General features: G+C 45.8%; 1 protein-coding gene across 8 annotated transcripts in view; it reads right to left on the reverse strand.

The window, feature by feature from the left end:
- Nucleotides 1-292: 292 nt before the first annotated feature.
- UBE2F (ubiquitin conjugating enzyme E2 F (putative)) overlaps nucleotides 293-13,070 on the reverse strand; it is a 625,415-nt gene continuing 612,637 nt past the window's right edge. For all 8 annotated transcript variants that reach the window (XM_033944350.1, XM_033944352.1, XM_033944349.1 and 5 more), the window contains one exon: nucleotides 293-2,261. In XM_033944350.1, the coding sequence (XP_033800241.1) occupies nucleotides 2,211-2,261 (51 nt within the window). In that variant the 3' untranslated portion in view covers nucleotides 293-2,210. The remainder of the gene's footprint in view (nucleotides 2,262-13,070) is intronic.

Genomic DNA, 13,070 nt, shown 5'->3' on the forward strand with positions numbered 1-13,070 from the left:
AAAATCTGTTTTACTACTTGGGACCTGGGTTTGCCAATGTTGGAAACAGGATACTGGGCTTGAGGGACCTTCAGTCTGTCCCACTATGGCAATTCTTATGTTCTTAAAAGAAGAGAAATAGTGAACTTTTATTGTCACCCAACAAGCTTGACTTGCCTGAGAACACACAATAAATGGGACAACTAGATATTAATTTTTAATTGCCAAGAGTATATTTGCCTTTTAATTCTTAGACTAAAATTTAAAGCACATGTTCTTAAAGAGAACGGAAAATTACTTGTCAACAAAGATCTTCATATCATACCTGTTTAATATCATATCAAAAAAGATTTTTCCAGAAAGAAATAATAGGTTACAAAAGATCAGCCAATACAGGATTTATGTGCATGAAAGACCTAGGGCTCCTTTTACGAAGCCGCGTTAGTGGCTTTAGCGTGTGCGACTTTTAATCACGCGCTAACCCCCATGCTAGCCGAAAAACTACCACCTGCTCAAGAGGAGGCAGGAGTGGCTAGTGCGGCCGGCGGTTTAGCGCATGCTATTATGCGGGTTAAACCGCTAGCACGCCTTCGTAAAAGGAGCCCCTAATTTCTGTTATTGATCCAAACCCATTTATATTTCTTACTTACTGCCAATATGCATTTTATGATTTTCTAAGAAATGGTTCAACATTTTTTCTATATGCCATAATGAAAGATGAGATATCTAAAATATTCACAAGTTCAGAATATATTTGTTGTTGCATTTTGACAAAGCCAATCAGGGCCACACTGAAATATGTAGCAAGAGTACAGAAATTTTACCTAGAACAATATACCTTCTGAAAATAAAGATAACATTTTAAAGATCTGTTTTTTTTACATGTTATTGGAATCATGCTGAAATTCCTTAGCTTGTAAATTACTCATGATCTACTGCTAGACCCTATCTGAGATTAGATCATAGAGTAGCTATCCTGAGGGAGTTAGCCCATGGTTGAAAACTACCAAGGAATCAAAAGGGATATGATACCCAGAAAATATAGAGACAAGGGCTAGTCTGGTGACTTAGCAGATGAACTGGATTTGATTATTGGGGGAGATGTCTTACCTAGAGTCTATGGGACTGCTATAGAGACACTGCTCACAATCCCTAATATGGAGGAAGTCATATCACTCAACATTAATACCATTTGCTCAGACTTAGGGAACCTACATTCTGGTTTTGGAGTCCATCTTGGTCTGAAACTCTGGTAAAAAAAAAAAACAAACTGTCAATATGATGGTTGTTTTAGAAGGGATAATTATAAAGGAGGAAAATGCAATGATGGTTCATGGTACCATATTCTAAAGGGAATGGTTCTAATTTACAGCAAAAGTCAAAAAAGCAGAATGCAAATGCAGGGTCCAAAAATAAAAAACAAAATGGAAATTATAAAAGGTTTAATAAAATATGGGAGCCATTAGCATTGTTTTGTAATGAATAAACACCATTTGTTTAACATAAGTTAGTAAGGGAGGGGAAGGGGAAGGAATTCTATAATTGAAAAAAAAAAAAAAGCTTAAAAGTAATAAGGAAAAAGGTTAAATGAATTAAGATAAAGAGTATTGAAAGAGAGGGTGGGGGAGGGGTTTATATATATATACAATTGTTATTATCTTGATGGATTTATCAAGTGTTGTTGTTGAACCTATGTATCACTTTTCAACACTTGTTGAATGATTAAAAATGAATAAAGAAAAAAAAAACAAAAAAAACCCCAAAATCAGAGCCATTTTGTTCAGCTACAATCCAATTCAGTTTCAATAAAAGTTGATAACTAACAATATTGTTGAAATTTTTTTATCACTCAGATCATGTTCACATTCGTATCTATTGAACAGTAGAGTAAAACAAATTTTTTCATAGTGATTTAGTTTAAATTCTCAAAGATATCTCATTGATAATAATGTATGTATGGAATAACAAACATTTGAAAAGTAAGCAAACAAGACTTTTCCAACTGAGAAAAAACAGCACAAACTTCTTGCTGCCTTTTCACGGCAAGGTCTCCATATGACACCAATATTAATGAGGTTTGATGTCTTCTTCGGCAGAACATTGGCATATGACTAGTTCAATCCAGGGTTTCTGCTTATTTTCTTCTTCTCTTTTTTTCTTGAAGTAACAAAGGCAGCAAGTTCAATAGCTCTGTAATGTGAAATTCATCTGCTTCAGTGTATGTGCTTTCATCATCTGGCAAAGTGCTTAATGTAATCTTGAACTTTACTACGAAAGTCCTCCTAAGAGAAATTAAGTGTGAAGAAAATAAAGATGGTTATTCAAAAGGAATGAACTTGATAACATTTTCTCTTCCTGAAATTCAGTGTCTTCTTTTTTCTTGAAGCCTCACTAAACTCTGTTTCTAGGTGATCACAGAAATAGAACTGCTGTTAAGACTAGTCAGAATGTGGGTGGGAGACATCTAAAGGACCAATCGGTGCAGTATTTCTGGTGTAACTATAGATAAGTTAATCCAAAAAGAGGTATCAAAATCCGCAACAATGTGGATCCCAGATGAAATCAAGTACACACTTTATTCAATCAAAATACCAGATGTGGGACATGTTTTGCCCCAAAAAGTACTGCATCAGGGGTCTAAAATATATATTAAAAACACAAATAAGGGATCCGAACATTTGATAATAATATACATAGGTAAAAACTTATTGTGTAAAAGTGACTTATGTACAATTGTGAGCAGTCCAAAGCGCAACATGCCTTATGAGGATCAATCACTACTTACATTCCACTGAATTGAGTGTTAAAAGTTTACACTAATATATATCAGAAACTCTATAAAAACCTACAAAATACATAAACATATGATATCTAGTTAACAATCATTTTTCTACAATACCTCTCTTCTTATAAAACAATATAAGAATCTGTCCCTATCCACCCTCTCTATGCCCCTCATGATCTTGAAGGTTTCTATCATATCTCCCCTGAGAAAAGGAGGCTCAGGGGAGATATGATAGAAACCTTCAAGATCATGAGGGGCATAGAGAGGGTGGATAGGGACAGATTCTTCAGACTGAAGGGGACAGCTAATACGAGGGGGCATTCTGAAAAACTGAAGGGAGATAGGTTCAAAACAAAAGCAAGGAAGTTTTTTTTCACCCAGAGGGTCGTGGACACTTGGAATGCATTACCGGAGGAAGTGATCAGGCAGAGTACGGTCCAGGGATTCAAACAGGGATTGGACGGATTCCTGAGGGATAAAGGGATCATGGGATACTGAAGGAGGAGCTGGGATGTAACACAAGTATAGAAAGTTAACCAGGTAATGAGTAAAAACCAACCAGGTCGTGCATGTGAAAGACCGGAGGGCTAGGGCTTCGATAGGAAGGCAGAACTTAAATGGGAAGCCAAGGTGGCAATGGAGCCCCTTCTGATGATTCTGACAGGTCGTGACCTGTTTGGGCCGCCGCGGGAGCGGACTGCTGGGCAGGATGGACCTGTGGTCTGACCCGGCGGAGGCACTGCTTATGTTCTTATGTTCTTATGTGTGGTTCTAAATGTAATATATTCAACACTTTCAAATATCAAATATATTTATTTACACTCTTCTTCACTTGATTTCAGTATTCACCGAAGAGGATATACATAGCATACCGGAACCCATCAGGCTATATGCTGGAAAAGAAAATGGGAAACTGACACAGTTGACAGTCAGTCTAGAAGAGGTATGCAAGCAGATTGATAGGCTTAAGAGCGACAAATCCCCAGGACCGGATGGCATCCATCCAAAAGTCATCAAGGAACTGAAAGGGACTATAGCTGAACTGCTTCAGCTAATAGCCAATCTGTCGATCAAATTGGGAAAGACTGGAAGGTGGCAAATGTTACGATCTTCAAAAAAGGTTTGAGGGGAGATCCAGGTAACTACAGACCGGTGAGTCTGACCTCGGTACCGGGAAAGATGGTAGAGGCGCTGATAAAGGACCGCATCATTGATCACCTTGACGGACACAATCTGATGAGGACCAGCCAGCATGGTTTCAGTAAAGGCAGATCTTGCCTGATGAACTTGCTGCACTTCTTCAAGGGAGTAAACAGGCAGATAGACAAGGGTGACCCGGTTGACATTGAATATCTGGATTTTCAGAAGGCGTTCGAAAAAGTTCCACATGAACGACTACTTCGGAAAATTGCATGCCATGGAATCGAGGGTGAAATACTCACGTGGATTAAAAACTGGCTGGAGCATAAGAAACAGAGAGTGGGGGTAAATGGACAATTCTCAGACTGGAAGAACGTCACCAGCGGGATGCCGCAGGGCTCAGTGCTTGGACCTGTGCTTTTCAATATCTTTATAAACGATCTGGACATTGGTATGATGAGCGAGGTGATTAAATTTGTGGATGATACGAAGTTATACAGAGTAGTGACAACACAGGGGGATTGCGAAGATCTGCAACGTGACATAATCAAGCTTGAGAAATGGGCATTGAAATGGCAAATGAGGTTCAATGTGGATAAGTGCAAAGTGATGCATATCGGGAACAAAAATCTCATGCATGAATATAGGATGTCCGGGGCGGTACTTGGAGAGACCTCCCAGGAAAGGGACTTGGGAGTTCTGATCGACAAGTCCATGAAGCCATCTGCACAATGTGCTATGGCGGTGAAAAGGGCGAACAGAATGCTAGGAATGATGAAGAAGGGGATCACGAACAGATCCAAGAAGGTTATCATGCTGCTGTAATGGGCCATGGTGCACTTTACCTGGAGTACTGCATCCAGCACTGGTCGCCGTACATGAAGAAGGATATGGTACTACTCGAAAGGGTCCAGAGAAGGGCAACTAAAATGGTTAAGGGGCTGGAGGAGTTGCCATACAGCGAGAGATTAGAGGAACTGGGCCTCTTCTCCCTTGAAAAGAGGAGACTGCGAGGGGACATGATCGAAACATTCAAAATACTGAAGGGAATAGACTTAGTAGAGAAAGATAGACTGTTCACCCTCTCCAAGGTAGGGAGAACGAGAGGACACTCTCTAAAGTTGAAAGGGGATAGATTCCGTACAAACGTAAGGAAATTCTTCTTCACCCAGAGAGTGGTAGAAAACTGGGACGCTCTTCCGGAGTCTGTTATAGGGGAAAACACCCTCCAGGGTTTCAAGTTGGACAAGCTCATGTTAAACTGGTGAGATTGGACTCATTTGGAGCACTGGTCTTGAGCTTGGGGCTGCCGCGTGGACGAACTGCTGGGCAGGATGGACCATTGGTCTGACCCAGCAGCGGCAATTCTTATGTTCTCATTATAATTAACCTAAAAAGCTTTTTTCAAAACAAGTATAAAACATCACTTTCAATAATAAAATGAACATTATAACTCAGAAAAACTGCAGTCTAACTGTAAAATCTCCATAGAGCCATCATAAAGATATCATAAAAATTCTATATTAAGATACTCGGCAAAGCTTGTCAATGAAAATGTTTTACACTATACGAATTCAATTTGTGGGCATTAATGATATCAAATGAATAGAAAAGTATAAATAAATATAACCCATTCTTAATGAAATATACAACTCATATAAATATCTACTAACAACAAGAAGCCTTCTATTACGCTTATTTTTTATTCTTTATTACCACGTAATAAATACATTCATATCACACTGATTTAATAACATGTTACCAAACAACACACCTTAAACAAATCACACAATAAAACTTTTTTCTTTATAAAATGGCTCAATGGGAATGCCCCATTGGGCCAGAAAACCTGGACTAGAACAAAGCCTTTTCTTTTTCCGTTCCTTTCAAAACCACATTGTCCCGATTTTAAATTTATCCCACGTTCTCTTGCTGTATTGCAAATTGTTACCACAGTCTCATGTTGCTCAACCACAATGATTATAGTTTGTATTTTCTGGTATCACCATTGGACTCTACAACCATATTGCTCAGTCTTCAGGAGCCACGACTGCTTCAAGTCTTCACTGAGTTGTTTCACCTCTTATCATAGTTCATGTTATCATATAACAACAGCAGCAGCATGAGGTTCAAAACCTCTATAGCAACTCTCTCCTCCTACATGCTAAAGACATTTTATAAAGAAAAAAGTTTTGTAGTGTGATTTGTTTAGAGTGTGTGGTTTGGTAACATGTTATTTAAATCAGTGTGATATAAATATATTTATTATATGGTAATAAAGAATTAAAAAATGATAAGTGCAATAGAAGGCTTCTTGTAGTTAGCAGGTATTTATTGTTGAGTTAGCTGAAGCCATTTTAAGTGATTTAAAGCCCTGTTTGTATTAGTTGGTAACATATAAATATAGGATAAAAAACACTATTATAACATGACAATTCATTAATCAAATTAGTATCAATATTAAAAAGATGTAAATCTCTCTTATTCAAGACACTATCCCCCTCTTCTACGAAACAGCGCTAGCAGTTTCTAGCGCGGGAAGCCGTAATGAATGGCCTGCGCTGCTCCCGACGCTCATAGAGTTCCTATGAGTGTCGGGAGCAGTGCAGGCCATTCAGCACGGCTCTCTGTGCTAAAAACTGCTAGCGTGGTTTCGTAGAAGAGGTGGTATATTTGAATTAAATACAACATGCCAATTACAATTCTTTATTTAACACTAATGGGACAACTGTTTTAAATTGAAAGATCATTCTCTATTCAATATAACAAAGTGTTTTATCAATATCACCTCCTCTCCATGAAGGTATTTGGTCTACATCAGACGAAAAATGGTATTCTTCAAATTTATGATTTTTATTCAAAGAATGCTCTACTAAAGGTTTATTCAAAATCTTCCTGTTGATGACACTAGGATGTTCTATTATTCTTTTGTTAAATGCTCTCTTTGGTTTTTTTCCTATATACATACATACATACCACATACATAGACTACTCTCTCTATCTTACAATTACCAAAATGTCTTAAAATGAACATTTTATCAGTCACCAGATTATTAAAGGATTTAATAGTAATATTCACATTGCACACTGAACAATGGCCACATGGAAAGTGTCCCAATTATTATTTTCCTTACTATTCAAAGGCGGGCTACAGAAGGCTGAAGATACAAGCAAATTAAAATTCTTGCCTCTTTTAAAGGCTACTAGTAATTCTTTTCCTGTAAAGCTGTCCATAGAAGATATTAGATTCCAATGGGTTTTTTTTTTTTTTAGAACCTTTTCTATATCATTGGATAGACCAGGGGTGCCCAAAAAGCACAGTTACTTACCGTAACAGGTGTTATCCAGGGACAGCAGGCAGATATTCTCACATGTGGGTGACGTCATCCACGGAGCCCCGATGCGGACAGCTTTTCAAGCAAACTTGATTGAAGATTTCAAGTTTGCTAGTGCTGCACCACGCATGTGTGTGCCTTCCTGATCCACTAGAGGGCGCATCCCCACCTCATGGTCTTCAGTTTAGATAGCTAGCAAAGAAGCCAACCTTGGGGAGGCGGGCGGGTTGTGAGAATATCTGCCTGCTGTCCCTGGATAACATCTGTTACGGTAAGTAACTGTGCTTTATCCCAGGACAAGCAGGCAGCATATTCTCACATGTGGGTGACCTCCAAGCTAACCAAAAAGGGGCGGAGGGAAGTTGGCAATTCAAGAAAACAGATTACGCAAAACCGATTGGCCAAACCGGCCGTCGCTCCTGGACAGAGTATCCAGACAGTAGTGGGAGGTGAAAGAATGAACCGAAGACCAAGTGGCAGCCTTGCAAATCTCCTCGATAGGCGTTGACCTGAGGAAAGCTACAGAAGCCGCCATCGCTCGGACTCTATGTCCCGGGACTCGACCATGCAGCGCGAGACCAGCCTGAGCGTAGCAAACCAGCAGCCAACCAGTTGGACGAGGTGCGCTAGGAAACAGGGCGTCCCACCCGAGTAGGGTCGAAGGACAAAAACAATTGAGGAACCGTCCGATGAGACTGAGTGCGTTGAAGATAAAAAGCCAACGCCCTCTTACAGTCAATCGTATGAAGCGCCACCACGCCAGGATGAGAGTGGGGCTTCGGAAAAAAGACCGGAAGAACAATGGAACGATTGAGATGAAAGTCCGAAACCTTCTTGGGCAAGAACTTGTAATGAGTACACAGGACCACTGCGTCCTGATAAAATACAGCAGAAGACGGGTCCGCAACCAGAGGATGCAGCTCACGGACTCTACGAACAGACGTGAGACCAACCAGGAATACCACCCGCCAGGTGAAACAGATCAAAAGAGCGTTATCAATGGGTTCAAACGGAGGTTTCACCAATTGAGCCAGGACCACCCTAAGATCACAAACCACCGGAGGGGGCTTGAGCGGAGGATGAACATTGAAGAGACCCTTCAGAAAGTGGGAAACCGTCAGATGGACGGAGAGCAGCTTCCCATCCAGCGGCCAAGGAAAGGCAGCAATCGCACAGAGGTGGACTCGGATAGATGTCGATTTGAGACCAGACCGAGACAAGTGGAACAGAAAATCCAGCACTGAAGGGAAGGAAGCAGAGAGTGGATCCATGCAGTATTCAGCACACCACGCAGCAAATCAGGAGCATTTCTGGGAAAAGCATTGCCGAGTGGAGCCCCTACGAGAAGCCTCAAGAATATCCCCACCGACTGAGAGAAACAGAAGAAGGGAGGCACGTTGCGAGGAACCAAGCTGATAAGTGTAGAGACTGCAGATTGGGAGGCAACAGAAACCTCAACACTGAGACAGCAGAGAAGGGAACATAGGTAGAAGCAGAGGCTCCCTGACACGCTGAAGGAGCAGGGAGAACCACAGCTGTCAGGGCCACAGAGGAGCCAGCAAGATCATGGTGGCGCAGCCCGACAGGAGGTGCATCAAAGATCTGAGAATCAGAGTAAAGGGAGGGAACGCATAGAGAAACCTGCCCATCCAATCGAGAAGGAAAGCATCCACCTCGATGCGAACCCGGGAGAACATCCTCGAGCAATATCGAGGCAACCAGTGAGTGAGGGGCGAAGCGAACAGAACTACCTGTGGGGTTCCCCACCGAACAACCACATGCCGCAGAGTCTGAGAATGGAGCGACCATTCATGCGGCCGAGAAGGGCGACTTAACGTGTCCACCAGACAATGCTGCTCGCCCCGGAAATACACCGCCCGAAGAAATAAGTAGTGGTGTAACGCCCCCTGCCAATGACGAAGGGCTCCCCTGCAAAGTAACAGGGAACCTGTACACCCTGGCTTGGTCACAGAATACATCGCCACCGGGATGTCGGGACGCACCATGACCCCGTAATCTTGCAACCAATAATGAAAATCCACCCCGGCATTATAAATGGCCCGGAGCTCCAGCAGATTGATGCGGCTGCGACAGCCCGCACCCGACCAAAGACCCTGAGTCCGAAGGCCGTTGAGATGCACCCCTAAGCCTATGCCGAGGAGTCCATCGGCAGAACCTTCTGATGCGGGGATACGAAGAGGTGGCCCACCAACGAAACAAGCGTGTCAAGGAGGGAGGCACCACAATGTGCTTGGAAGCGGGATCCCGATCCTGCCACCACTGAGATGCTCGGGTCCAGCGGGGAACACGAAGATGAAACCAGGCGAACATCGGGACATGAACAGTGGAGACCCATGATCCCAAAAGGATCAGCTTGTCCGAGGCTGAAGACTGCGGAGACACCAGCTGACTCAAGCGCAGACAAGCGGCCTGCCGAGGCAGAAAAGACCGGAGGCGGACCGAGGAGAGAGGGGCCACCTTCCGGCATAAACAAACAAGGGCCACCCCCTGAGGCCGAGACAAGAAGGAGCGCAGACAAACTGGGTCCAGGTCCGCCCCAACGGACTCCCGAGACTGGGGCGGGCAGAGTCTGAACCACTCCCGGACTAGAACTAGTGCAGGTCACGAAGGGCCTGGACCAGACGCAGATGGGAGGATGGGAATGCCCAACCGACAGAAGCGAGGCTATACTCCCGGTGCGTAGACACGGAGACACCCCTCCCAAAGGGAGGGGAGGAATCCCAGAAGGAGAGAGGCTATGCGAGAATAGTCAAAAAGACGGCCAGGAGTCGCCGAAGCCGGCGACTGGACCATAACCCGGCGCTGCTGCAGCTATTGCGGCTGCTGCGAAGGAGGCCGAGAACACAAGAAAGGTATCCGGAGGGCCCCTCCGGAGAAGGAGTCCAAACCACCAAGGCAGACGGGATTCAGCTGAAGGCGTCCCGATAGGTGAAGGACCGGTCGCGTTCTGAGAGGCAGTTAGCGGCCACCGCAAGAGAGGCCTCAAGAAGCGCAGAACTCACGCAAGTGGCGAGACGATCCTGGAGGTTCGGATCCTCAGCCACACTCTGCGCCAAGCGAGATAACGCATGGCAGGAGCAATAGAGCCGGAGCAGGGAGAGAGTCTCCTCCAGGCAACCAAACTCCATACTACAAGATTCCGTCACGGCTGCCCGGAATGAACCGAAGAGAAAGCGGGGAACCCTTTCGAACAGGAGCCGGAGACGCCGAGGCACAGAGCCCCAGACGACGTCGAGATACTAAGCCCCCGTCGATAACGGGGCGCAAACCCGCAGTCGCGCCGAGGCCCAAAGCCTCAGCCGCTGCCGAGATATAAAGCTCCCAGCGACGTTGCGGCACCAAGCCACAGTCGACATCGAGACACAAGGCCACCGCCAACCAAAGGGCAAAGCCCCAAGCGACGTCAAGTCACAAAGCTCCAGTCGACGGCGAGACACGAAGCCCCGGCAACGACGAGGCACAGATCTCCAGCCGACAATGAGGCCCCCAGCCTCAGTCGACGTCGAGGCACAAGCCTCAGGCGCCGTCGAAGCACAAGCGTCAAGTGACGCGGAGCACACGGCTGCAGCCGACGTCGAAGGTACAAAGCATCCGTCGACGTCGAGACACCCAGCCTCAGTCGACATCGAGACACCAAGCCCCAGTTGACATCGAGGCAGATAGTCGAAGCACAAAGCCTTAGACGACGTCAAGGCACCAAGCCGCCTCCTACGTCGAGGCACAGGGCCTCAGGCGGCGGTGAGGCACCAAGCCACAGTCGACGTCGAGGCACCAAGCCGCAGTCGACGTCGAGGCACCAAGCCGCAGTCGACGTCGAGGCACCAAGCCGCAGTCGACGTCGAGGCACAAAGCCTCAGTCGACATCGAGGCACAAAGCCTCAAACGACGTCGAGGCACAAAACCCCAGTCGAGGTCGAGGCACAAAGCCTCAGTCGAGGTACGAAGCCCCAGTCGACATCGAGGCACGAAGCCCCAGTCGACATCGAGGCACCAAGCCCCAGTCGACGTAGAGGCACCAAGCCTCAGTCGACGAGGCACAAAGCCTCAGTCGACGTCGAGGCACAAAGCCTCAGTCGACGTCGAGGCACGAAGCCTCAGTCGACGTCGAGGCACGAAGCCTCAGTCGATGTCGAGGCACGAAACCCCAGTCGATGTCGAGGCACGAAGCCCCAGTCGACGTCGAGGCACGAAGCTCCAGTCAACGTCGAGGCACATCGAGGTTCAGAAGTCGGCACCGTACCAATGAAACTGGTAATAAAGGTACAGCAGTGCGCTCCATAAAGGGCAACCTCGAGATGAGTATTCCCATGAAAGGAGGCACGCCTCGAAGGTCTCGTAGAGGCGGGCACTACTGCACTCGATGCCTGGAATGCCTGAAACTCAGCCGGTGACATTACCGAGGTAACGCAGCTAGAAGAACAGAAAGAAAGAAAGAAGACTTACCGGGGATCGAAGCTACTCAGTCCGATTCCAACGAAGGAAAAATGGTCCTGGCCATCCTGCTCACACGAGGTGAGCCCAGAGAGAGGCCAGGGAAGAAGAAAATACAGCTGCAGCCAAATGAGGCCTAGCCGCATGGCTGAGGCCCAAGAAGGGCCTGCCAGTGGAACCAGCAGAAACACAATAAAAAGTCCTTTTATTTTTTTGAAACAAAGAAATACACGATCAATCAACAAACGCACAGCGACTCCCTAACAAAATAAAGAAGCCGCGGTGCTAGAAAGGCACTTATAAGAACGCAGAGAAGAGAGACAGGGCTTTCTGGCTCCGCGGAAAACTAAGAACTGAAGACCATGAGGAGGGGATGCGCCCTCTAGTGGATCAGGAAGGCACACACATGCGTGGTGCAGCACTAGCAAACTTGAAATCTTCAAGCTTGAAAAGCTGTCCGCATCGGGGCTCCGTGGATGACGTCACCCACATGTGAGAATATGCTGCCTGCTTGTCCTGGGATAATGTCAAATACGATCTACCGGTCAATTGCAAAGGCATCGCCGGTAGATCGCAAAGCCAGTGTTTTCTCTAGAATTCCCCCAGTCACTTTCTCACCTTTAAAAAATACTGTACTGTAATTACGGCAGCCTGCAAAGCGAACGTAGCAGGCTGCCGTCAACTTCTGTAGCTGGTTCTCTCTGCCGCGGTCACGCCCCCGACATCAGAGGAGGTGTGGGACCGCGGCAGCGGGAACGTGCTACAGAAGCAGATGGCAGCCTGCTACATTCACTTTGCAGGCTGCTGTAATTAACTTTCAACTGTGGTAAGCCCAGAGGGAAGAATGAAGGTGAGAACTGACCTGACAGTCACTGTGTGCAGGGAAGCAGCGGAGGTGAGGCTCCGCACGCTGAGGTAAAATTGTGCCCATCGTGAGGACCCCGGTGGGAGGGTGGATTGCCTTAGAGACGCTAGATTGGGGGGGGGGAAGAGACAAAAGGACCTTGAGGAGGGGTGGGAAAGCAGCCTTGAACCAAAAGGGAGGGGGAAGACAAGGTAGATCCTGGACTATTAGAGGGGTTAGAGAGGGGAAACACTCTGAACCGAGGAGAGAGAGATGCCAGGCCCTCAGGAGGGGGAAGACAAAGAGAGTAGAGAGACAAAGACTAGATCAAAGATGGGAGGACTCAAAATGTTTGCAGCAGAAGGAAGATAGAGGGAGAAACCTGAAACAAAGGGGAGGCAGAAGAGAGGGGGAAGATGTTAGACTATGGGAGGTACAGACAGAAGAGACAGAGGGAGAGAGACCCTGAGGAAGAACAGAGAGAAGCAAGATCAGAACAGAGGAGACATGTTGCCAATAGGGGTTGAGGATAGAG

This window comes from Geotrypetes seraphini, chromosome 5, assembly GCF_902459505.1.
Source record: "Geotrypetes seraphini chromosome 5, aGeoSer1.1, whole genome shotgun sequence".
Classification (NCBI taxonomy): domain Eukaryota; kingdom Metazoa; phylum Chordata; class Amphibia; order Gymnophiona; family Dermophiidae; genus Geotrypetes; species Geotrypetes seraphini.